At 39.9% G+C, this 21,987-nt stretch overlaps 7 protein-coding genes across 9 annotated transcripts; 4 read left to right on the top strand and 3 right to left on the bottom strand.

Annotated features, from left to right (window-relative positions):
• The first annotated feature begins 23 nt into the window (after positions 1–23).
• On the top strand, positions 24–1,812 carry MYB10 (myb domain protein 10). Of its 2 annotated transcripts, NM_112118.3 has the most exons (3): positions 24–191; positions 678–807; positions 889–1,812. In NM_112118.3, the coding sequence occupies exons 1-3, from the start codon at positions 53–55 to the stop codon at positions 1,337–1,339; spliced, it is 720 nt and encodes a 239-aa protein (NP_187888.1). In that variant the 5' UTR covers positions 24–52; the 3' UTR covers positions 1,340–1,812. The 2 variants fall into 2 exon arrangements, with proteins under 2 accessions (NP_187888.1, NP_001325605.1); NM_001338009.1 differs by lacking the exon at positions 24–191 and having other exon boundaries at positions 594–807; positions 889–1,509.
• PIE1 (SNF2 domain-containing protein / helicase domain-containing protein) lies at positions 1,473–10,625 on the bottom strand. Of its 2 annotated transcripts, none has more exons than NM_112117.5 (20): positions 9,933–10,625; positions 9,737–9,817; positions 9,542–9,649; positions 9,376–9,456; positions 9,187–9,275; positions 8,971–9,107; positions 8,820–8,887; positions 8,383–8,518; positions 8,106–8,234; positions 7,963–8,021; positions 7,752–7,874; positions 7,608–7,646; positions 7,397–7,465; positions 7,241–7,303; positions 4,090–7,159; positions 3,892–3,956; positions 3,752–3,822; positions 2,826–3,609; positions 2,150–2,658; positions 1,473–2,062 (listed from the first exon to the last, which is right to left on the bottom strand). In NM_112117.5, exons 1-20 carry the CDS (start codon positions 10,029–10,031, stop codon positions 1,675–1,677), a joined length of 6,168 nt encoding a protein of 2,055 aa, NP_187887.3. In that variant the 5' UTR covers positions 10,032–10,625; the 3' UTR covers positions 1,473–1,674. The 2 variants fall into 2 exon arrangements, with proteins under 2 accessions (NP_187887.3, NP_001326839.1); NM_001338008.1 differs by having other exon boundaries at positions 1,589–2,062; positions 9,388–9,456.
• Positions 10,626–10,807: 182 nt separating this feature from the next.
• Positions 10,808–12,347, top strand: SDRB (short-chain dehydrogenase-reductase B). Its single transcript, NM_112116.4, has 5 exons — positions 10,808–11,095; positions 11,175–11,334; positions 11,441–11,613; positions 11,738–11,960; positions 12,050–12,347. Exons 1-5 carry the CDS (start codon positions 10,910–10,912, stop codon positions 12,202–12,204), a joined length of 897 nt encoding a protein of 298 aa, NP_187886.2. The 5' UTR covers positions 10,808–10,909; the 3' UTR covers positions 12,205–12,347.
• Positions 12,348–12,360: 13 nt separating this feature from the next.
• Positions 12,361–14,747, top strand: PGK1 (phosphoglycerate kinase 1). Its single transcript, NM_112114.4, has 6 exons — positions 12,361–12,946; positions 13,024–13,101; positions 13,189–13,449; positions 13,546–13,863; positions 14,095–14,253; positions 14,331–14,747. Exons 1-6 carry the CDS (start codon positions 12,527–12,529, stop codon positions 14,538–14,540), a joined length of 1,446 nt encoding a protein of 481 aa, NP_187884.1. The 5' UTR covers positions 12,361–12,526; the 3' UTR covers positions 14,541–14,747.
• Positions 14,723–15,895, bottom strand: AT3G12775 (ubiquitin-conjugating enzyme family protein; the record flags this gene model as incomplete). The annotated part of the gene is made up of 2 exons (NM_148715.1): positions 14,723–15,717; positions 15,802–15,895. The coding sequence occupies 2 exons, from the start codon at positions 15,893–15,895 to the stop codon at positions 14,723–14,725; spliced, it is 1,089 nt and encodes a 362-aa protein (NP_683557.1).
• Positions 15,896–16,382: 487 nt separating this feature from the next.
• MEF22 (mitochondrial editing factor 22) lies at positions 16,383–18,714 on the top strand. The gene is made up of 2 exons (NM_112113.4): positions 16,383–16,513; positions 16,596–18,714. The coding sequence occupies exons 1-2, from the start codon at positions 16,474–16,476 to the stop codon at positions 18,638–18,640; spliced, it is 2,085 nt and encodes a 694-aa protein (NP_187883.2). The 5' UTR covers positions 16,383–16,473; the 3' UTR covers positions 18,641–18,714.
• Positions 16,827–20,943, bottom strand: AT3G12760 (defective in cullin neddylation protein). Its single transcript, NM_112112.3, has 11 exons — positions 20,702–20,943; positions 20,441–20,502; positions 20,162–20,301; positions 20,022–20,080; positions 19,915–19,938; positions 19,713–19,795; positions 19,547–19,611; positions 19,383–19,432; positions 19,191–19,292; positions 19,047–19,106; positions 16,827–18,945 (listed from the first exon to the last, which is right to left on the bottom strand). The coding sequence occupies exons 1-11, from the start codon at positions 20,702–20,704 to the stop codon at positions 18,841–18,843; spliced, it is 753 nt and encodes a 250-aa protein (NP_566436.1). The 5' UTR covers positions 20,705–20,943; the 3' UTR covers positions 16,827–18,840.
• Positions 20,944–21,987: the final 1,044 nt, after the last annotated feature.

Here is a 21,987-nt window from a genome sequence, read left to right as displayed (position 1 = left end):
GACAAAAGTTACATGTCCCCATAAGATTCTCTAAAATTAAAAGTGGGGTGTGATGGGGAATAGAAGAGCACCATGCTGTGACAAAAGCCAAGTGAAGAGAGGGCCATGGAGTGATGAAGAAAGTGAAAGACTCAGATCTTTTATCCTCAAAAATGGTCATCAAAATTGGCGATCTCTTCCCAAACTCGCTGGTCAGTCCTCTAATCACACTGCATGCTTCTCTCTTTTTCTCATTTTCATGTTTTTTTTCTTGCATAATCTGTTTCAAGTTTCATTTTGTCTATCTCTCTATTGTCCATCTATCATTCTAATTCTGAATACTTTACTGATCGATTCTTATCCGTGAAACACTGCTTCTATAGGTTAAACTGTTGGGATTTTGATTTTCACAAAGTGGTATCTTTTTCTTTTAAGGAATAATATCTGAGGAGAAGTTTGACCACAACCTGTAACTTTCGTGTTTATGACCTATTTTTTTCCTTCTAAAAGTTTCTCATACAAAATCTTCCGGAAGATTGAATGAAATCTTGAATTAGATGCTGAAATTGCTCAATTAAAAATTACTCGGTCTTTTTCTTTTTCTGTTGTCTTTGTTTTTGTCCTTTTTACTAGTCTTATATGTTAAACTTGTAGTTTTGGTGTTCAAGATTAATGATGTTGAACTTGAAACAAAATAGGATTGATGAGATGCGGAAAGAGTTGTCGTCTAAGATGGATAAACTATCTGAGACCAGGTCTCAAACGAGGCAACTTCACCAAGGAGGAGGAAGATACCATTATCCACCTTCACCAAGCTTATGGAAACAAGTTATCATCTCTCCCTAATCTCTCAAATCATCATCTTATCATCTAGAAACATTTAATGATCAGTGCATTATTTGATCTCAGGTGGTCTAAGATCGCATCCAACTTCCCGGGAAGGACAGACAACGAGATCAAGAATGTATGGAACACTCATCTCAAGAAGCGGTTGGTGAAGAGGAGCATTTCATCATCATCATCCGATGTTACCAATCATTCAGTGTCTTCTACCTCTTCTTCCTCTTCCTCAATCTCGTCAGTCTTGCAGGACGTTATTATTAAGAGTGAGAGGCCTAACCAGGAAGAGGAGTTTGGGGAAATCTTGGTGGAGCAAATGGCATGTGGATTTGAGGTGGATGCACCACAATCACTAGAATGTCTCTTTGACGATAGCCAGGTTCCTCCTCCTATATCTAAACCAGACTCACTACAAACCCATGGGAAGTCATCAGATCACGAATTTTGGAGCCGACTGATTGAACCAGGGTTCGATGATTACAATGAGTGGCTCATTTTCTTGGATAACCAAACTTGCTAGAACACACAAGGAGTTGACCCATCATGTCTTATTGTTGCATTGTCTTTTTTCCTTTGTTTTAGATAAATTGAGAACACACTGTTTTTGTAAAAGCTAGTATTGGAAACTAAAATGTAAACGAGTCAGAAGCTAGAATGTAAACGGTTGGGGACAAAACCATATTTCACATTAGATATTTTGATGAACTTTGGAAACACAAAAACCTACGAAGCTGTCACTTTCTGCATTACAAAAGATTTTGCCCATCAAAAGTGGGAGGTTAAGAAAATGATCATCCACAATCATCAGCATTTTCTTCTGCAAGCAGGTTTTTACTTTTACAAAAGGCTTTTTTACTACTCTATTTCTGAGATATCCGAAGCTAATGAGCAATCATCAAGGCCTGAGGTAAAGAATGGATCATACCATTGTGAACAGCTTATCATCTCTATCTCTGCTGAATTCGCTTTCTCATCCACCTCCTGCTCCTCCTCCTCCTCCCTATCACCAGGTGTGAAATCAAACTTGAGATTCGGATCATTTGGCCTAACCCATGCCCCTTCCAATTGCTCTGCTAAGAGTTTGCGGTGTTTGCTTTTTGTAGACTTGGCTGAGTCTGAGGCGGATAGCTTGTGTTTCCCCAGGGACTGTGCTTTCGTGCCTGTTCTTGACTTCAGATCATTGGCTGGGAACGTGTTTGAAGCCCATCCAAATGAATCTTCAATACAAGCATTTGCAGCATTCCTACAAACAAGACCATCAATCCATTAGTGACTATTACTGCTCTCAAAAACTATGGAAAGAAAAGTCAAATATATCAGAGTTCCAAACCTGTAACGGTTCTCTGCAGCAACCCTAGAACCTTTTAGAACATCTTCCCCTGGGGGCTCGTTCACATAATTTAATGAATCTGACCCATCAATGGACAGACTAATCATCGGTGGAAACTGATTCAGGGAATCATCATTGCCACGTGGGAATTCCAAGGTTAACTCTAATCCCAATTTATTGATAGGTTGAGTCTCCTGCAACCTAGAACGGGAAATAGTATTGTCTGGCTGACTCGGGCCAGAATCCTGGAGAGCGGATTCTAACAACTTTCTACTTAAGCTGGTGACCTTCATCCCCTGCCAAGGCTTTCTAGCTAAATCTTGGGTGTGATTCACGGAACCCATAAACTGTCTGTTGAAAATAGGACTGTTTAAGGAGAGCATTTGATCATTCCCAGTGCGGGTAGACGTCCTCCAAATTGATGACAGCAAGCAAGAAAAATGTTTTTGTAGGAGCATCTCCGTATCTGGCTGCTCAGCTGCAACATTTAGGAGTGTCCGAATATTTTCCTGCACCAAATATGTGATATTAGTGAAAACCATCTCCTTTCCACTATAATCTTCTTGAGTTGATTAACACGACACATTTACAAGACAAATTCTAATATATCACTAATCACTTCTTAAATGGACGCTAGTGAGTAGCTAACCTAACGCTATGCCATAGTCAACCTTACCTCAGTGACTTTAAGGAGAGCCTTCCCAGAACCTGTGTTGAGGTTCTTCTCGTTCACTGCACTGTCGGAAGCAGACAAAATATGTCGTTGAATAAGCTCTCTATATCTCTCACAACAATATGCAGGATGCCGATACCGTCCTCTGTAAGCCCCACCAGCTGTCATTCCATAAAGAGTTCCGCTAACAAAATTCCAGTTAGGCCCATATTCATGAACCATGGCACACAATATAGCATCTTCCTGCGGCAACCAAGAATCAGGCGAGGGAACACAATCTCTAGACCACAGATTTCCTTTCTTCAATTTCTCTGGCTTGATCATAAGAACACGCTTTATTGGCATGGAAGTGATGAATTTTTTCCCTACAGTTTTACCCCTGTTCGTCAATTTCAACTCATTATCAACAACCATACTGTCAGACGGCTTTGATGGTTCCAGTTCATCAAGTAGTGCACTTGTTTGCTTATATTTGATATCTGAATTCGGGAGAGACTTCTTGTGCTTCTTTGCTTTCTTCTTTGAGGTCTTCTCTTCATCAGTGTCAACAATTAAATCTCTTTTCTTGCCCTTCATATGCATCCGCGAAAGCGGTGTAACCATATCCGAGTCACTGCTACTCACATAGCCGAATTCTTCATTATCATCATCAGTAGAATCTTCAATTTTCACAACTGACTTCACATGTTTTGATTCGGCAGCCAGTGATCCTTTCTTCAGGGATTTATATTTGGCTTTCTTCGCCTTTTTCTTCTTCTTAGGCTTCAGTACATGAGCACTTTCGTTCCTGAGGAAAAGAATGGTTCAAATTATCTACTTGTTTTAATGGTTTAAAATAAGTAGAAATCACTGCTTGTCTCTCCGACTGAACAGCAGCGTCCTAGATTATCATATCGACAATGAACTGTGTGGGTTTGAAAGCGTCTTACTGTGTCAAAACCATTTCAGCCACCTCTGCCGCTTCCCTCTCTCTAGCTTCATTTTCCAAATCTTCCATTAACTACAAACATAAGTAAATACGTGACCAAGCTGAAATGCAGGACATGGTAGATGCACTAATTAATCTCACCTGGTGCTGAGCTAAGACTTCCACTTGCTGCCTGTATGCCTCAGTTGCAAAATCAGCATCCCATTCTGAAAATAGTATTAAAATCTCATGTGAGCTACAAACCAGCCCATAAATTAACATTATACAAAACTACATTATCGTCAAGGTTTATTGTCAGTTAAACTATTGAATTGAATGAGCAAAAAAGGTTACACTTACTCTCGTAAACAAGAGGCTCTTCCCCATCATCAATCTCAGCTTCCATTTCCTCCTTGTACTTCTCAATGTGGTCAAGTTCCCATTCTTTCTCTTCAAATCCTGCTTCATTTTCCATTGCAGCCTCAACAATGATGGGGTCCCAAAGCTCTAAAAATCTAATCGCATATCTATCAATAGGACGTAGCTGATTCTCAAAAGATGAGATAGCTTGTCCAGCATCAGCCGCTGCTGCAGCCATTTGCTTGACATCATCTAATACATCAGTGTCATCTTCTTGGCTTGAAGTAGTGATAACAGCTCTCTCATCCCTGATATCACTATGTAACAATGACATTTCTTCTTTGGCCGGCCCTGCTGCAACTAAACCTTGATCAGCAGGCTCATCAGCCTTTATGTCATCTTCATTTACTAGCTCATCGTCTTCTGGTCTCTCTACAGGTTCTTCTGTGAACTCTTGATTGTCCACAGCTTCTTCTTGTTCTACTCTTTTGAGAGCCATATAATCTGCCTCATCTTCGGCCTGTTTTAGAGCAGCCTCAACATCTGCATTTGATAGAGGTATATCCGCCCCACAATGCTTGCTTGTTTCCTTTTCATCCTTTGTAGTCAGAGCCTTATGCCCAGAGAACAATTCCATGGGATCGAGCTTCTTGAAAAATTCGGTGTTATACTCACCGTTTTGAATTACTAGGTTATCAAGCACACGCTTCTGGTTTGCTTTCTTTAAGATATTCTCCTCAATGGTGCTCTCACTTATCAACCGGTATATATGCACTTCACGTGTCTGACCTATCCTGTGGCAGCGATCTTGAGCTTGTTGATCCATAGCAGGATTCCAGTCACTGTCATAGAATATAACTGTGTCCGCACCCACAAGGTTGATGCCAACGCCCCCACTTCGGGTTGACAAAATGAAAAGAAAGATCTTGGGATTTGTATTAAACCGCTGCATTAACGTCTGCCTCTCTTCTGGAGGTGTAGAGCCATCAAGACGCATGTAGGTATAACCATATAAATTAATGAAAGCCTCCAAGACGTCAAGCATCTTGGTCATTTGCGTGAATATCAACGCTCTGTGACCCCCAAATTTTAATTTCCTCAATAACATAGCAAGCTCCTGCAGCTTACCACAATCAAACTGTATCAGTCGCCTATCTGGAAAATATACTTGTCTCCTAACGATTGCAGGTCTAATTGGAGATAAAAGAGGTGACAATAAATCTGTAACTTTTTCCTTGTACGATGGACTAAGAAAAACAGGAGAGTCACTTTTACTGCACCAGCAAGTAGGTGAAGGCACTCGTGCAGCTGGAATCGCAAATGTGAAAGCTTCAACTAGCTCAATCATCTTCTGAAAACGCTCGATTGGTGAAAGGACTATGTCAGCGAGGATTGATGAATACATGTAAGATGAACAGTTAGCTTTAAGATCATCAAGAGGACCCTTAATGGTTAAAAGAGTTCTTAGTGATGTAGAGTAAGTCGGCTTTCTCTGGCATCTCAAAGAATTCCACCATGCAATGGCTGCTGCCCGATCCTTAGATTCTTGTATCCTTTCCTCAAAGACAGCCTTACGAATTTCTTCAAAAATATTTGTCCCTTGCAGATTTTTGCGGTTTTTTGGACTCAAAGGGATTGCTTCTAGATCATCCTTCAAGTTCACACGCTGTTTGATTAATTCTGAGGGTGTTGAAATAGCTTTGATCTCATCTCCTTCCCAAGAAGTCATAGAAAAATCAAGATGGGTGAATAAGAATCCCAAAGCCTCAAGATCAACCTTGGAAAACGGACTTTCCAATAGTAGCGAACAGATTGTTGAACTCAACTGCACATCAATGCCAGCCATATCAAAAGAACTTACAATAGGACGACCCTCAAAGAGATCAGGATGATTACAAACTTTCCGCAACTGCATTATGATACTTATCATCCCAAAAAAGCTTCCACTGGTAAGCGTAGCCTGTGTTTCTGTGCTTGCTATGAAGTCCTCATACAAGTTGCGCTGCCTCTTAGACAGTCTACAGAAAATAACATGCTCATGTTTCGAAGGAAGTTGCTTCTCCACATCCCTTTTTAGGCGCCGTAGAAGGAAAGGACGGAGGACATTATGTAAGCGATCAATAACTTCTTTGTTGATTTTTTCTTGTCCCTCGACCATCCCTGCTATTGGGTTACAGAACCAGTCTTTGAATTCCTGGTGAGACTGAAAGACATGTGGCATCAGAAAGTGCATAAGTGACCACAGTTCCATAAGATCATTCTGCAGGGGTGTACCAGTCAACAAAATTCTGCGTTTAGAATTGAAGTTCAATAGTGTCTGCCATCTCTGAGACTTCCAATTCTTAATTAAATGGGCTTCGTCAAGAATCAAGTATTTCCACTTCTTGCGCTTGAACATTTTACTGTCCTGAATAACTAGCCTATAGGTTGTTATGCATACATGAAATGAGTTAAGCTTCATCCATCCTTGTCTCTTGAGTTTCCGCTCCTTTGCACTACCAAAGTAGGTGAGAATTTTAAATGCAGGACACCATTTAAGAAACTCAGTCTCCCAATTAAGCATCACACTTGTAGGAACCACAATCAGATGGGGACCCCATATTCCCTTATCACATGCAAGGTGAGCTAGAAGAGCAATGGTCATAATTGTCTTTCCAAGACCCATTTCATCAGCCAGAATACCGTTCAACTTTTTCTCATACATCGTGACAAGCCAGTCCAAACCAATGTGTTGGTACTCACGCAGAGAATGCTTAAGTAGAAACGGCAGTTTCGTTCGAACTTTTGTTGTGGAGTATGTAAATCCAGTTGGCTGGGCAGATCTTGCTGCTGCTGCTGCATCAGCAATTTTATCACTACTATCTTTATCATTATCTTCTGCTACTTCATGGAATGTGCCTTCAACATTTTCTGAGCAAGGCTCTGGATCTAGCTTACATTCTGTTAAATCAACGTTGTCATCATCTAAATCAGCTTGCTGCCTATTTTCGTCAGAGTCTACTATAGAGTCTTCAGATACAGCAAATGAAGATTCAGATTCATCCTCAGATATATCCTTGCCACCGAAATCCTATTACAGGAAACTTAAGAGTTTCAGAAAAGGAAAAAAATACTATAGAACACAGGCACACAGGAGACTTAAAAGGCATACCTCCTTATACCTTGCAAGTAGTACTTCAATAGGCATTTCACTCTCTTTTTGCAGCAGGGCAATCTGCGGTAGAAGGGGAAATTTCTGTTTGTAAACTCTGAAGGTAACAACTTTTATCATATCTCAAGAAAACCGAATAATTAATAGGTTTGTCACCTCTTCGACATGATCTTCATTATCTGCTTTCGCCAGTTCCTCTTCGACAGCCAATGTCGCCTCATCATCCTACACCAAAAGAGCAGATATAAAAATTTTAGTACAAATGCGTGTTCAAAAATTTTCTTCGAAAAGAGCCAAGGCTAAGAGAATCAAGTTAAAAGAGAAAAGTCCTAAATAACGATCTCTGGCATTTGATGAAATGACTGACCTTTTCCTCACCATTGGCAAGAACAAAGTCAACATCTTCCTGCACATATTACAATGTGACACAGTAAGTCCATCAATTGCAGTCAGAATCAGAGACTTTACGCTAATTGCAGAGAAGAACATGGTTAAGGTCAGATCCAGTTACCTGTTCATCGTTAAAATCATAGGTATGATCTTCCTTTCTGGACTTCACAGATGCAGTCGTCATGCCTGGCTCAAGGTCATGTGAATGGGTCTCGGATATTGCCAAATGACCATAGCTATCATTCTGCAAATGAAGGATATATATTTTACATTTGAGCCAGAATTTCGATGACAAATCAGACAATGGGATTTTAAAAAGACATACAACTTACAGAACGACGAACACTTGGGTTCCCTTCAGTTTCTTCAGAAGCTGCAAGATTGTTCTTGTCTGCTACAAATGTAAAATGGGACGAGGAAGTCAAAGAGCAGTTGTATTGCTTTCAATACATTATAGGAACTTGACACCACTCACCCTCTCCATGATCTTGACCTACTGAGGCCAGATTGTCCTGATTTTCATCTTTTACTGGGCTGGTTACTCGGCTAACTGAGGTCAGATTGTCCTCATTTTCATCTTTTACTGGGCTGGTTTCTCGGCTAACTGAGGGATCAAAATAAAACTCTTACACAAAAGAGGATGCAATTCAAATAGTTGATATTTCTTAAGAATACAGCTTGTATAATTCAAAGTAAAAATTGATAACGTGAGCAAAAAGGTCAATCAATAGCGAGTGTAGATTTATGCCAACCTCTTCCAGAGGTATAACGTCTGAGCAGCTCCTCAACTGGTAGATCCACTTCATTTTGCAAAGCTTCCAACTCTTCCTGTCTTTCACGTTTGGTGAAGTGTTTTTCATCCTCCTCAATAGTATCTTCATCATCTTCCTAAGTGTAATCGTGGGTTTAAAATGAGATATGGAAAATATAACTCCCCAAAAGATCAGAGGTAAATAACTAATAAATAAACAATAACCAATTCAATCTCCACAAAAACTATTCAAAACTAGAGTATAGCCTGTATATTGGGGTGCAGGGTGGTGTCATGACAAAGAAAACGATTTCCTTAACAAAAAAATCAAGCTATTCTCCATCTACCTTTGATGTGCAGCTAGATTCAAGGAGTGATACACAGTAACTGCCGATAAGTGGTAAAATAAAAATTAAAAGATGATAAAGTGAAACTCACGGTCTCATCCTCAGATTTTAGATCATAATCCTCATCGAGTTCAGGACTTCCTGATTCAAGACCTGCAGCTACCGCATCAAGAGAATTGTTAGGATTCAGCTCACTTGCTTACAGTAAACACTAATGCTGTGTTAGGTAATAAGGTGCTCACAAGAATTTATCTCTGGAGGTATCTGTTCTGCCCTCTCCTCATCACTTTTTGATTCGATAGTTAGTAGAGGTTTTGAAGGAGTATTTTGGCCCTGTTTATAAGGCTCCACTAAATTTTCTGCCAACATGGTTGAGTACCTGACATAAACAAACAGGTCAAATTCTTTAAAATCTGTTCTAGAATAACAAAACTATGAAAGAACCATTCAATAGTAACCTCTCAGTTTGGCCTAACAGAAATTCAAGTTGCTTGTCCATAGCCTTCTTCTTCTTCTCATTGCGTACCAACTGATGCTTGTAAAGCACCTACAAAGTTGCCAGACCATACATAAGAACAAGTGTCAATACAAAGAAGTTATGCCAAACCTTAAATTTCAAGGCCCGGGAAGAAAAGTAAAAAAACTACCAGCTTCTCAACTTTCATCCAAAACTTTTTCATGTCTTTCGAGATATTGAGGGCTACTTTCCGAAGTCGCTGTTCTTCTTCCTGTGATCGACAATAAGGTCACTTAAAAACTAATGCTGGAATGTGTAAGTACTCTGAAAGAGAAAAGAAAGGAAGAAGAGAGAACCTTTAGCTTCCTTTCTTCCCTAGATGCCTGATCTAGCATTCCTTTGCTGGCTCTCAAAGCAACCTTCTTCGCCTGCGCCAGCTTCCATTTCCTCTCAGACTCAAAGTCCTACAAAAACATCAACAATTAGCATAGAAACGTCATGCATGCATAACAATTCTTGCAGAATGATCCAAATAGCCACCCTTCAATTACCTTTGACAGCCAAGCCATCTCCTCCAATACATGGTCCCAGTGAGTTTTAGGACGACGTGGTTCTTTAGGAGCTTCGAGCGTCTTAAAAGAAAAAAAAAAACAGAAACCGTTAACACTTTCAAATAGTGATCAGCTCAAACTAGAATCTACCGTAAGAAGATGAACTCAGACGTAAAAATGAAAACTTGGAGCTAACCTTCTGACGCTTAGCTCTGGATTCATTATCAGGTTTAGATTTCCCACTCTTGGACGCCATTACTATATCAGGTTTAGATTTACCACCTTTAGACGCCATTACTAACGCCTTTAAGCAAAATCTTCCAAGAAGAAGATGGTTAGTGACTGCAGAGTGCAAACTGTGTGACTGCACAAAGCCCAAGAAATTAGGGTTTCCACTTCAGCGCAAAAAAACCCAAGCAACGATTTCATCACTAGGTTCCCGTCACCCAAAACATTACAGTAATATTCGATTCCAAATCTTAAATCTAGCTGAAATTTGTTTTCCTCAAGAATCGAACGGGAACAAGATTAGTGTTTTTTTTCTTCTCAAATCTCTTCACTTCATTCTTACTAAGATGGTGTGATTTGAGATCGAAGAAAACTAAAAATGGGAGATACGAATTGGTAAAAAAAGGAAGAAGCTTTGGTTTTGAGATTTTTTTTTTTTTTAATCTAGAAGAGCCTCTGCTTCAGAGAGAAAGAAACCCGAGCTCGCGGCGCAAACAGATGTAGAAAATTCCAACTCGATACCCTTTTTTTTTTATTTGTAAAAAAATAAATTATTTTTATTAAATTCCTTTAAAATATCTAGGATTATATACCAAATTCGGATTTAGATAAAACTTACGTATTAATATTCACCCAAAAAAAGAAGCTTTCGTAATTAATTAAAAAAAAAAAAAAAAAGTTTTTGTGGTTATTAATATTTGGTAAATAACGAAAACGCTGACTATCAATCGAAGTCATATGGTAACAAATATTGTAATTAGTAGAAAGATAATGAATTTGTAATTTGGCACTAAAAATAGGGAGATATTTAAAGTAAAGTTTGGTTAGTAGGTGAAGAGGTCCAAGTAATAAGAAGAAGAGACAGACACGCGACTGGCTCCTTTTATTTTATTTTATTTTGTCTTAAAGCTTTTGGCGAGTTTGCTTGTGTGTGAGTGTGTGGTTATGGACTCTCCGTTCAAACCTGATGTCGTCAGAGGTCAAGTGGCTCTCATCACCGGTGGTGGATCCGGTATCGGTTTTGAGATCTCTTCTCAGTTTGGCAAACATGGAGCTTCTATCGCTATCATGGGACGACGAAAACAAGTCCTCGATGACGCCGTCTCTGCTCTTCGATCTCTTGGAATCCAGGTAATCAGCGATTTTTGTTTTGAGGACTTTGTTTGTTGGATATGTGTTTGAATCTGTCTGATTTCTGTTTCGTTTGAAGGCTATTGGATTGGAAGGTGATGTTCGTAAGCAAGAAGATGCGAGAAGAGTTGTGGAAGCAACTTTTCAGCATTTTGGTAAACTTGATATTCTTGTTAACGCCGCTGCTGGCAATTTTCTGGCTGCTGCTGAGGATTTGTCTCCTAATGGCTTCAGAACAGGTTCCTTTTTCGTTTTCTCATTAATTTGATCATGATCTGAGAAGAATTATGCCTGAAAGTTTGTCAATTTAGCTCAAGGAAACGTTTTTTTGTTGTGCATGTGCAGTCTTAGACATTGATGCGGTAGGAACATTCAACATGTGTCACGCAGCTCTCAAGTATCTTAAGAAAGGAGCGCCTGGAAGAGACTCATCAAGCGGTGGAGGTTCGATTATTAACATTAGCGCGACTTTGCACTACACGGCTTCTTGGTACCAAATACATGTCTCTGCAGCCAAGGTAATTTGATTAGTCTGATAGAGTCATTCAATGTCTTGAGTTTTGGTTAGAGAATCAAGAACTAAGTAATAGGAACAAAAGATGTAGCAAAAATGTGATCTTAGGAGTTTGAAACTTGAAACAGGCTGCAGTTGATGCTACCACAAGAAACTTGGCATTGGAGTGGGGAACTGACTATGATATTAGAGTGAACGGGATTGCTCCAGGTCCTATTGGAGGTACACCTGGAATGAGTAAACTTGTACCTGAGGAGATTGAAAACAAAACCAGAGAGTACATGCCTCTTTATAAAGTTGGAGAGAAGTGGGATATCGCTATGGCTGCACTCTACCTCAGCTGTGATTCTGGTATGCTGAGTTAAATAAAGCACACTCTTTAATATAAAACATATATACATGGTTAGATGATGTAACTCATTGCTTGATTTGTTTAACAGGGAAATATGTGAGCGGACTAACAATGGTGGTAGATGGAGGACTGTGGCTTAGCAAACCTCGCCACTTGCCTAAAGAAGCGGTGAAGCAACTCTCTCGTGCGGTGGAGAAGAGGTCTAGGGCCAAGCCTGTTGGTCTCCCAACCAGCAAGCTGTAGATCATTTGAATTTCAGATATCAAATAAGTGCACATTGAAAAAATGTTTTGGTTTATTGAATTACATTGGAGACTGAGAAAATGGTATTAAGATTATGTAGATCAAACTATCTTATGCACAATAAAGTAGCTTTCTTTGCAAAAGAGGCAAAACAGTAACGAATATATGATCAAAAAGATAATCGCTTTTGAACCTCTCATCAGTGATAAGAGAGAAATATTCCAAACTCATAAAATCTCAAATGGCTAATAAATAAGAACATTGTGAGTCACTCTCTCTGTTTCTCATCTCCTCATCTTTTTATCTTCTTTGATTGATCCACATGGCTTCCGCTGCCGCAAGTTCCGCCTTTTCACTCCTTAAGTCCACCGGCGCTGTTGCTTCCTCCGCCGGAACTCGCGCACGTGCCTCCCTTCTGCCAATTCCCTCTACCTCTGTTTCCGCGCGTCCTCTAGGCTTCTCCGCCACTCTAGATTCCCGTCGTTTCTCTCTCCACGTTGCTTCCAAAGTTGAATCGGTGCGTGGGAAGGGAAGCAGAGGAGTGGTTTCTATGGCGAAGAAGAGCGTCGGAGATCTGACCTCAGCTGATTTGAAGGGGAAGAAGGTTTTCGTGAGAGCTGATCTCAATGTACCTCTCGATGATAATCAGACTATCACTGACGATACCAGAATCCGTGCCGCCATTCCAACGATCAAGTATTTGATTGAAAATGGTGCTAAAGTTATCCTCTCCACTCATCTGGTAATATTATTCCCACACACTCCTTACGTTTGATTCCTCCATCACCTGAACTAAAGTTGAACACTTTGATCTTTCAGGGAAGGCCAAAGGGAGTCACCCCAAAGTTTAGTTTGGCTCCTCTTGTCCCTAGGCTCTCCGAGCTTCTTGGTATTGAGGTAAAGTCCGTGATTTGTCTCAGTAATCAATCATCTACCTATGAGAATCAATCACTTGAGACAGCTTATTGATGGTGAATTTTGCAGGTCACGAAAGCTGATGATTGTATTGGCCCAGAAGTGGAAAGCTTGGTGGCTTCTCTACCTGAAGGTGGAGTTTTGCTTCTTGAGAACGTCAGGTTTTACAAGGAGGAAGAGAAGAACGATCCTGAGTTTGCTAAGAAGCTTGCTTCTCTAGCTGACCTTTATGTCAATGATGCTTTCGGAACTGCTCACAGAGCTCATGCTTCTACCGAAGGAGTCACTAAGTTCTTGAAGCCTTCAGTTGCTGGTTTCCTTTTGCAAAAGGTAATATTTTGATAGAGATTATTCTATTCAGCATTGAAGCATCGTTGCTACAAATGGTACCATGAACTTTTTGTTTACTTCTCTCTACCTCTATAGGAACTGGACTACCTAGTTGGTGCTGTTTCAAACCCAAAGAGACCATTTGCAGCCATAGTGGGTGGTTCCAAAGTCTCATCCAAGATTGGAGTTATTGAATCGCTTCTGGAGAAGTGTGATATTCTTCTTCTTGGTGGTGGAATGATCTTCACATTCTACAAGGCACAGGGTCTTTCAGTTGGTTCGTCCCTTGTTGAAGAAGACAAGCTTGAATTGGCTACAGAACTCCTTGCCAAAGCTAAGGCCAAAGGAGTCTCTCTTTTGTTGCCAACAGATGTTGTAGTTGCTGACAAGTTTGCTCCTGATGCCAACAGCAAGGTCTGTCTCTCTCATTTTGCAATTGCGTAATGCTTGGCAGTTTTAATTCTATATGTGTGCCTTATAAAAGAAAAATGAGAAGTAGGTGTTGTTAGTTATGTTCCTGTTTAAGCATGATGTTCTGTGTTGATGATCATCCTAAAGGAGATAGATGAGAGAATAGAATTGATTAATATTGATCTTGCTAGAGCTTTGTGTTCTGAGTAAAGTATGTCATGTGGATGTTTGTAGATTGTGCCTGCATCAGGCATTGAGGACGGATGGATGGGACTGGACATTGGTCCAGACTCTATCAAAACTTTCAACGAAGCTCTGGACACAACACAAACAGTCATTTGGAATGGACCTATGGGAGTTTTCGAGATGGAAAAGTTTGCGGCTGGAACAGAGGTAAGAAAATGATTCCTCATAGAGTAAACAAATGGTAGATGAAAATTAGATTAAGTTTGGGATTATGGTTGTTGCAGGCGATAGCGAATAAACTAGCAGAGCTAAGTGAAAAAGGAGTGACAACGATAATAGGAGGAGGAGACTCAGTGGCTGCAGTGGAGAAAGTAGGAGTAGCAGGAGTCATGAGTCACATCTCCACTGGTGGTGGAGCCAGCTTGGAGCTGTTGGAAGGAAAAGTACTTCCCGGTGTGATCGCCCTTGATGAAGCAATCCCAGTCACTGTTTAGAAACTCTTACCATCTATAAGGCAAACGCTGTATACTTAAAAGAGTTTCTTTCGCTTTAAATCTACCTATGCAAAACTTTACTATGTATCAGAGTCTCATTCCCCGGAAAAGAAAACTCACATATTAAAATTCTGAAAAAAAATATCAAGAGATAAGAAAAGACATGGACCAGACACTAGTAATCAATCAAAAGACACAGACAAGTACTTGTTCCAAAAGCTTTTGGAAGTCTTCTTGATACCATCATCCCTTTGAGTGTAGGTTGGGTAGTTGGAAGATGATGAGCCATAGTAGTAATCGCTTAATGTATACTCTTTCTCCTTCAATTTCTCCAGCTCTGCTTTCAGATCACTGTTGAGAATCTGCTCACAATAAACTTTATTGCCTTCAAACGCAAAGTACATCTTCCAGAACATTTTCTTGTCCCTCTCTTCCTCCATATCAAACTCTTGCAGCATGTTCCGCAGAATCAAAGGCCCCTTCTTCCTAAAATACCCTATTACGAAATCTTGAAACCCCGCGAGTGGCCGTTCCAGGATATCTAGCATCTGGTTACATGACTTGTTAGTGTTCATCAACACAATCTCTTGAATGTGGAGAAACACATCTACGATGTTGTAGCAGTGCTTATCTCTCAGTGACTTTTGGTCTTCAGGAGTACTCAAACGAAGGTCATACGGATGGTAATAGAAACTCGGTGCTTGATATGGATACTCCTTGGGGAACTTGAGGTCGAAGAAGTACAAATTATGATTCTGATAACAATCTGTTACAGTGACAGCAACTCTCATCAGCTCTTTTCTCTCTTTGTAAGTTCTCACGAAGAAGCTGACGCCTTCCTTCTCTCTGGAGGCTAGACCCCTCTCTAGAATCCCCCACAATCTATCCACAGTACTACTCGCGCAGACGCATAAATAAGAGGAGTAACAGCAACGGTAGTTGTAGAAGTGATGATCTCGCGGAGCGCCTCCATCAACAGCTTCGAACTTTTTGAATCTCTTGTAGTTTAAATCCACTTTGTCTCCTAACTCCATGATCTCTTTCTCGAAGATATCAATAACGAAGTAACTGTCTTTACCAAAACGAACGATGTCACCCACTTTTTCACCTTCCGATCCCGGTTTAGACTCCGGTACAAGGTTTTGGGATTCATCTTCTTCCTGCTCAGTAGAAGAACCTGCGAAAACTTTCTCCTCACGTCTCATATATTGATTAGCAGATTTTGACCTAAATTCGTCTGCAAGTAATACTCTAGGTTTACCTGCTCGATCATCATCAGAGTCGCTGCTGCTTGCACCAATACCTTTATCCCTACCTTCGAAGAGATTAGTAATATTAGAACTATCATTACTCATGATTTTGCTTTTCTCGTGAGCTCTGTTTCTGCCTCTCCTAAGTATTTTATTGTGGATCTTTAAGCGAGTTGTTAAGCTAATGTCATTTAGGATTAGGAAAAGCTTAAACCCTAAGAATTAAAGGATAAGTTATATAGATTCTCACCGAGATATGATTATGAGCCTGATTAATTGTGTTTTCTTATTTGGTAACTGTTTTAACAAACTTCTTATGATTCATTTCCTTAATATGATTATTTTTCTAATCCTAAATATACTGCTTATTTGTTATTATTAGTTATAAATATAATAATCTTTCAATCTTAATTTATTTTTTCATTCAATAGGACTAAAGAATTATTAATACATTGTTTGCCCTAAAAAAAAAAATCAAATCGCTCCCCGGGCCTTAAAAGGCTTGTGTTGGTAGAGAATTAGGAGAATGGGCCCAAGTCACAAAAAATATTTACAAGCTTTTCAAATAAATCAAACATATTCCGAGAAAACATGTAATTCAAACATTGATATGTGAATAGTGTGCTACTATTTAAAATGATGGAGATAACAAAACTAATAGTAAGGAAGACAGAGTAATAACCATGTCGGAAGCATCTTGTCTTGCTTCTCCTTTGCTCTACAGTAAGAAGAACTCTCTTGTTACTTATGTCCAATTCAATCCCAAAACCACCAAAGTGAAATGTTTTTTTTTTTTTTGGTGCAGCCAATTCTGGAATCCATTCTGATTCTTTCTACGCTTCGCTTATTGATAGTGCCACTCATAAAGCTCAGCTGAAGCAAATCCACGCACGTTTACTTGTTTTAGGTTTGCAGTTCAGTGGTTTCTTGATCACCAAGCTCATTCACGCTAGCTCTTCCTTTGGTGACATTACTTTTGCACGCCAAGTGTTCGACGATTTACCTCGTCCTCAAATATTCCCTTGGAATGCTATAATCAGGGGTTATTCAAGGAACAATCACTTCCAAGATGCTCTTCTCATGTATTCCAATATGCAACTCGCTCGTGTTTCTCCTGATTCTTTCACTTTCCCTCATCTTCTTAAAGCTTGCAGCGGTTTGTCTCATCTTCAGATGGGTAGATTCGTTCATGCTCAGGTGTTCAGGCTTGGATTTGATGCGGATGTGTTTGTTCAGAACGGTCTCATTGCCTTGTATGCGAAATGTAGGCGTTTGGGATCTGCGAGAACTGTGTTTGAAGGACTGCCATTGCCAGAGAGGACGATAGTCTCATGGACTGCTATCGTTTCAGCTTATGCTCAGAACGGTGAGCCTATGGAGGCTCTTGAGATTTTTAGTCAGATGAGGAAGATGGATGTGAAGCCTGACTGGGTAGCTCTTGTCAGCGTTCTCAATGCTTTCACTTGCTTGCAGGATTTGAAGCAAGGGAGATCTATTCATGCTTCTGTTGTGAAGATGGGTCTTGAAATAGAGCCTGACTTACTCATCTCTCTCAACACCATGTATGCAAAATGTGGCCAAGTTGCAACTGCCAAGATTCTGTTTGATAAGATGAAGTCACCTAACCTGATTTTGTGGAACGCCATGATCTCTGGCTATGCGAAGAACGGTTATGCCAGGGAAGCTATTGATATGTTTCATGAGATGATCAATAAAGATGTTAGACCCGACACCATCTCTATAACATCTGCCATTTCGGCTTGCGCTCAAGTAGGTTCTCTTGAGCAGGCTCGCAGTATGTATGAATATGTAGGCAGAAGTGACTACAGGGATGACGTTTTCATAAGCAGCGCATTAATCGATATGTTTGCTAAATGTGGAAGTGTAGAAGGCGCAAGGTTGGTTTTTGACCGAACACTTGACAGGGATGTTGTGGTGTGGAGTGCTATGATTGTTGGGTATGGATTGCACGGGCGGGCAAGAGAAGCAATCAGTCTGTACCGTGCAATGGAGCGTGGTGGAGTACATCCCAATGACGTCACTTTTCTGGGGCTTCTCATGGCCTGTAACCATTCAGGCATGGTAAGAGAAGGCTGGTGGTTTTTCAACCGGATGGCGGATCACAAAATAAATCCACAACAGCAACATTATGCATGTGTCATTGATCTTCTCGGGCGTGCTGGTCATCTGGATCAAGCTTATGAAGTGATCAAATGCATGCCGGTCCAGCCCGGTGTAACGGTTTGGGGAGCACTCCTAAGCGCTTGCAAGAAGCATCGCCACGTTGAACTGGGAGAATATGCAGCTCAACAGCTTTTCTCAATAGACCCATCCAACACAGGCCACTATGTACAGCTCTCTAATCTGTATGCTGCAGCACGTTTGTGGGACCGTGTTGCAGAGGTGCGAGTGAGAATGAAGGAGAAAGGATTGAACAAAGACGTTGGATGTAGCTGGGTTGAAGTAAGGGGAAGGTTGGAGGCTTTCCGAGTGGGTGATAAGTCACATCCGAGATATGAAGAGATAGAGAGACAAGTAGAGTGGATAGAGAGTAGATTGAAGGAAGGTGGATTTGTGGCTAACAAGGATGCTTCATTGCACGATCTCAACGATGAAGAAGCTGAAGAGACTTTGTGCAGCCACAGCGAGAGGATCGCGATTGCGTATGGGCTTATAAGTACACCCCAAGGCACACCACTGCGGATCACAAAGAATCTGAGAGCATGCGTAAACTGTCATGCTGCTACAAAGCTTATCTCGAAGCTAGTGGACAGAGAGATTGTTGTGAGAGATACAAATAGGTTCCACCATTTTAAGGATGGAGTTTGTTCCTGTGGTGATTATTGGTAACAGAGAGAAGAGCAATTGTTGGTATCATTATACTAAAAACTAGATTAGTCTTAAGGTTGAAAAGCTTACTTATTTAATCATCAATTTAAAGATTCTGACAAACACAATAGAAAAATCTGTGAGATAAGCAAGTCTATTTAAAATAATGAGAAGAAAGGAACATTGTCAAATAGAGTTGATTACTTCTCCCAGTTGGCTGGTCACTTCTCAACGACATTTTTGTCATACAAATACTCAACGAATTCATCAATCAGGTAAGGCCATGCTCCTTCTGCATCGTAATTCGACAGCACTGGGTCGACCATCTGCATCACAAAATATTGTCTCAATCCATATATCAACGCTAAGCCCATAGTTGCAATCAATGTAAGCTCAATAGCACAACTGTATCTAGTTTTTCTTTTACCCTTGAAAATTCCAGTAGCTGTGCCCATGTGTCCTTAGATATGGCCTTGTTATGACGATCCTGATTTTGGGAAACAAAATTGTATCAGAAGTAACAAATATGATAGAACATGCCTTGATGATATTATTATACTCGAGAGTTTACCTGCAAGAAATCACACCAGTGAGTTACCAAAGGCCACTCTCTTTCTGCAAAGAGCAACTGCCACATCCCAATCGCTGTGTCTAAGGCAAGAGATTTCTGCCCCTGAAACATTTTACAGTTACACTATTTGTCACCGACCAAGAAAAAACAGCTATCTTCTAAAAGCAACTACTTCAAATCAAGTTTTGTCACCTTCTCTTTCGCCCACCCAAAAGCAAAGTTGTATATCTCATGGAACTTTTCTGAAAAAGATAAATGCACAAGAAAAACATTACACATATGTCAGCTAACATGGGACAATCCATCAATCAAATCGTAAACCAGATAAAAGAATGGCGACTCAATTTTCTCCTTACGTTCATCTTTAAGCTCAGAACGCATAAATGGCAGCTTTTCCTGCAACTTCCCGATTGAATCTACACTGCCATCAGAAAATTGGGTCTTAGTACTCCACATCAAAAGACCCTTGATCAGGTCACAACATAAAAGAAAACTGGAAAGACCCTTGATCATTTCACTCACCCTAATGCCTGTAATCCACTGATAAATTCTTGCCTGGAAAACTCACACGCTGTTGCAGCATTCATATGCCACGAAAGAACCAACTGAAAGAAGATGAGCAAGAAAACCAACGAGTTTAACTCAGCATATGTAGTTTGGTAGCCCAAGACGAAAGCAAGAACACATGGACAAAGTTGTAGGAAAAGTTTGATATTGAACATACCGTGACTATGTCTTGCGGTTCCACCTGAAGAAAAATTCAAGACAGTTGTTATTAATGGAAGATAAAACCACATCATTCTTAAAGCATTATGCAATGATATAAAATACCTCAAGATCATTACACAGAACCGAGATACCCTCCGCAAGAATCATATCAGAATACGGGTCTGCAAGACGTAACATGTCAATACTAAAGCACAAGGTACACACAAATGATCAACTCAAAAGAGTAACAACAAGAAGCTTGCCTTTATATCTATTGTAGAGCTCCTCCAAGCGTCTTACTTCAGCAGCATTGCTTCTTGGTTGAGGCTGGCTGTAAAACACATCAAACGCTGCTTCAAGGTGCCAATCACTGGCTTTGAGAGCCTGAAGAGCATTCTTCTCACTGCCCACATTATTTAAACAAATCAAACCAAACACACAATTTGAGATAAATATGGACAAAACCAATTCTAGTCCCTGTTTTGGCCTAATAACAACAAATCTAGTGATAAGGCTTGCTCTACGGAGATAGATCCAGTTACCTAGCTCCTGTGATAGCCACGAACTGCTGAAGTTTGTCACGGTTGCTTCTGCTCAACTTATGCTACAGAAAACAAAACCAATCATATGATTAACAAAGATGTCGACAATCACTGAAATCGCAAAATTAAGGAGCCTTGTTCGTTTTCTACTCGACTTAAAATGAAACTCTAAGAATCAGAAAAGCAAAGACGCCATAAGAGGATCCGCAAACCTAAAGCAGAGGGAAAAAAACAAAAGGAGGAGAAGGAGAAAGCGCGTACCATAGTGAAGAAGAATCCAGAAGCCAAAATACAAAACCCTAACAAGGTAATCGAAGGAAGATGAAATGGAAGACGTTCGATGTTTACTATCTCTCTCTCTCTGACTCTTAATCGCGAAGCAAAAAGGTGTGAGAGGAGAGGAGTGACTCAGGGAAGACTCGAGAGAGTCTCTCACGATTGCTTCTTCACTTTCCTCTCTCTCCGCCTCTCTCTCTTCTATGCAAAATGTTTTTTTCATTTCTACTTTTCTTTCTTATAAATGTTGTTTCAGTTATGCAAATACTCCGGTTCGCCAAACCGGTTTGTTTAGTAAAATGTCTCCCTATACAAAATGGACCGGAAATTTAGTCCGGTATACTGTTCTGTCTTTAAGCTTTGGACTAGAGTTAATCAGCTGGGATATAAATTGTACCTTATAGTTTATAAAATCCTGATTTGATAGAGAATTTGATACATTTTAATTCAATTGGAGCTAGAATGTGGTATGAATTTTTTCGCGGGAAGAAAAAACGGTAAACGATATAAAATTATCTTGAAATGGTAAAAAAAATAGTAGACAATAATGGTATAAAATTTAACTATATCGTTTTTGGTATCGCTTTGATATAGTTATTATGATTCGTAATTATTAAATCGTTAAATCATATACTGCAGCGATATAAAATTACCAACCAAAAATAAAAAGTGAATGTCTTACATATACCAGAGATTAATTAGGTACATATATGTTTATATATAATCTATTAGATCAATTTTAGGAATTAAAAACAAAAAAAAAGTGAAATGATAGTCAAGTGTGATCAAACTTGGATTCTTTCCAATTTCTTTGCTTATGAAAATTCAACCATTGTTTTCTCAAACCTCTATATCTTATTTATAGTTCAGAGTTTTCGAAAACAAGATATAAAAGGCCAAAATCATTAGGTTCAGGTAACCATCACACTCAAGTGGCGATGGTGAAATCTGAATTTGAAACACGTGGTTTGATTGGGCCAGCATTACCCACCCATCCCACCTTGAGAGGACGATGAGACCATCTTACGTTTCTTGAATCCAAAAGTAGATTTAACAAATCAAACCAAAACCACTCTCCTCACGGCTCACATAGTAACATGACGACATTCTGTCTTCACATTTTACTTTCTAGTAAAAAAGTCTTCAAATTTTCAATTCATAATACACATATATTTTGCTTTTGGTAAAGTGAAAAGATATGTACTAACCTAATAATTACAAGGATTAGCATTCACAGCTAATCTCTTTTCCACCCTATTCTACGCCCCTAA

Source organism: Arabidopsis thaliana, chromosome 3, assembly GCF_000001735.4.
Source record: "Arabidopsis thaliana chromosome 3, partial sequence".
NCBI lineage: Eukaryota > Viridiplantae > Streptophyta > Magnoliopsida > Brassicales > Brassicaceae > Arabidopsis > Arabidopsis thaliana.
Note: the sequence above shows the minus strand (reverse complement) of the source record. Positions and strands in the feature narration are given on the sequence as shown.

Bases quoted from the DNA above. Each gene is read 5' to 3' on its own strand.
- MYB10 (NM_112118.3), top strand. From the start codon at position 53: ATGGGGAATAGAAGAGCACCATGCTGTGACAAAAGCCAAGTGAAGAGA. The intron at 192-677 runs GTCAGTCCTCTA...GAAACAAAATAG, and splicing joins ATCTCTTCCCAAACTCGCTG to GATTGATGAGATGCGGAAAG. The intron at 808-888 runs GTTATCATCTCT...ATTTGATCTCAG, and splicing joins CACCAAGCTTATGGAAACAA to GTGGTCTAAGATCGCATCCA.
- PIE1 (NM_112117.5), bottom strand. From the start codon at position 10,031: ATGGCGTCTAAAGGTGGTAAATCTAAACCTGATATAGTAATGGCGTCC. The intron at 9,650-9,736 runs GTAATTGAAGGG...ATGTTTTTGTAG, and splicing joins AGATGGCTTGGCTGTCAAAG to GACTTTGAGTCTGAGAGGAA. The intron at 3,610-3,751 runs GTAAGACGCTTT...TCTTTTCCTCAG, and splicing joins GCTGAAATGGTTTTGACACA to GAACGAAAGTGCTCATGTAC.
- SDRB (NM_112116.4), top strand. From the start codon at position 10,910: ATGGACTCTCCGTTCAAACCTGATGTCGTCAGAGGTCAAGTGGCTCTC. The intron at 11,096-11,174 runs GTAATCAGCGAT...TTTCGTTTGAAG, and splicing joins TTCGATCTCTTGGAATCCAG to GCTATTGGATTGGAAGGTGA. The intron at 11,335-11,440 runs GTTCCTTTTTCG...GTGCATGTGCAG, and splicing joins TCCTAATGGCTTCAGAACAG to TCTTAGACATTGATGCGGTA.
- PGK1 (NM_112114.4), top strand. From the start codon at position 12,527: ATGGCTTCCGCTGCCGCAAGTTCCGCCTTTTCACTCCTTAAGTCCACC. The intron at 13,450-13,545 runs GTAATATTTTGA...CTACCTCTATAG, and splicing joins CTGGTTTCCTTTTGCAAAAG to GAACTGGACTACCTAGTTGG. The intron at 14,254-14,330 runs GTAAGAAAATGA...TGGTTGTTGCAG, and splicing joins AGTTTGCGGCTGGAACAGAG to GCGATAGCGAATAAACTAGC.
- MEF22 (NM_112113.4), top strand. From the start codon at position 16,474: ATGTCGGAAGCATCTTGTCTTGCTTCTCCTTTGCTCTACA. The intron at 16,514-16,595 runs GTAAGAAGAACT...TTTTTGGTGCAG, and splicing joins TGCTTCTCCTTTGCTCTACA to CCAATTCTGGAATCCATTCT.
- AT3G12760 (NM_112112.3), bottom strand. The intron at 19,107-19,190 runs GTAAACTCTCGA...TCCCAAAATCAG, and splicing joins ACTGGTGTGATTTCTTGCAG to GATCGTCATAACAAGGCCAT. The intron at 18,946-19,046 runs GTAAAAGAAAAA...TTTGTGATGCAG, and splicing joins AGCTACTGGAATTTTCAAGG to ATGGTCGACCCAGTGCTGTC.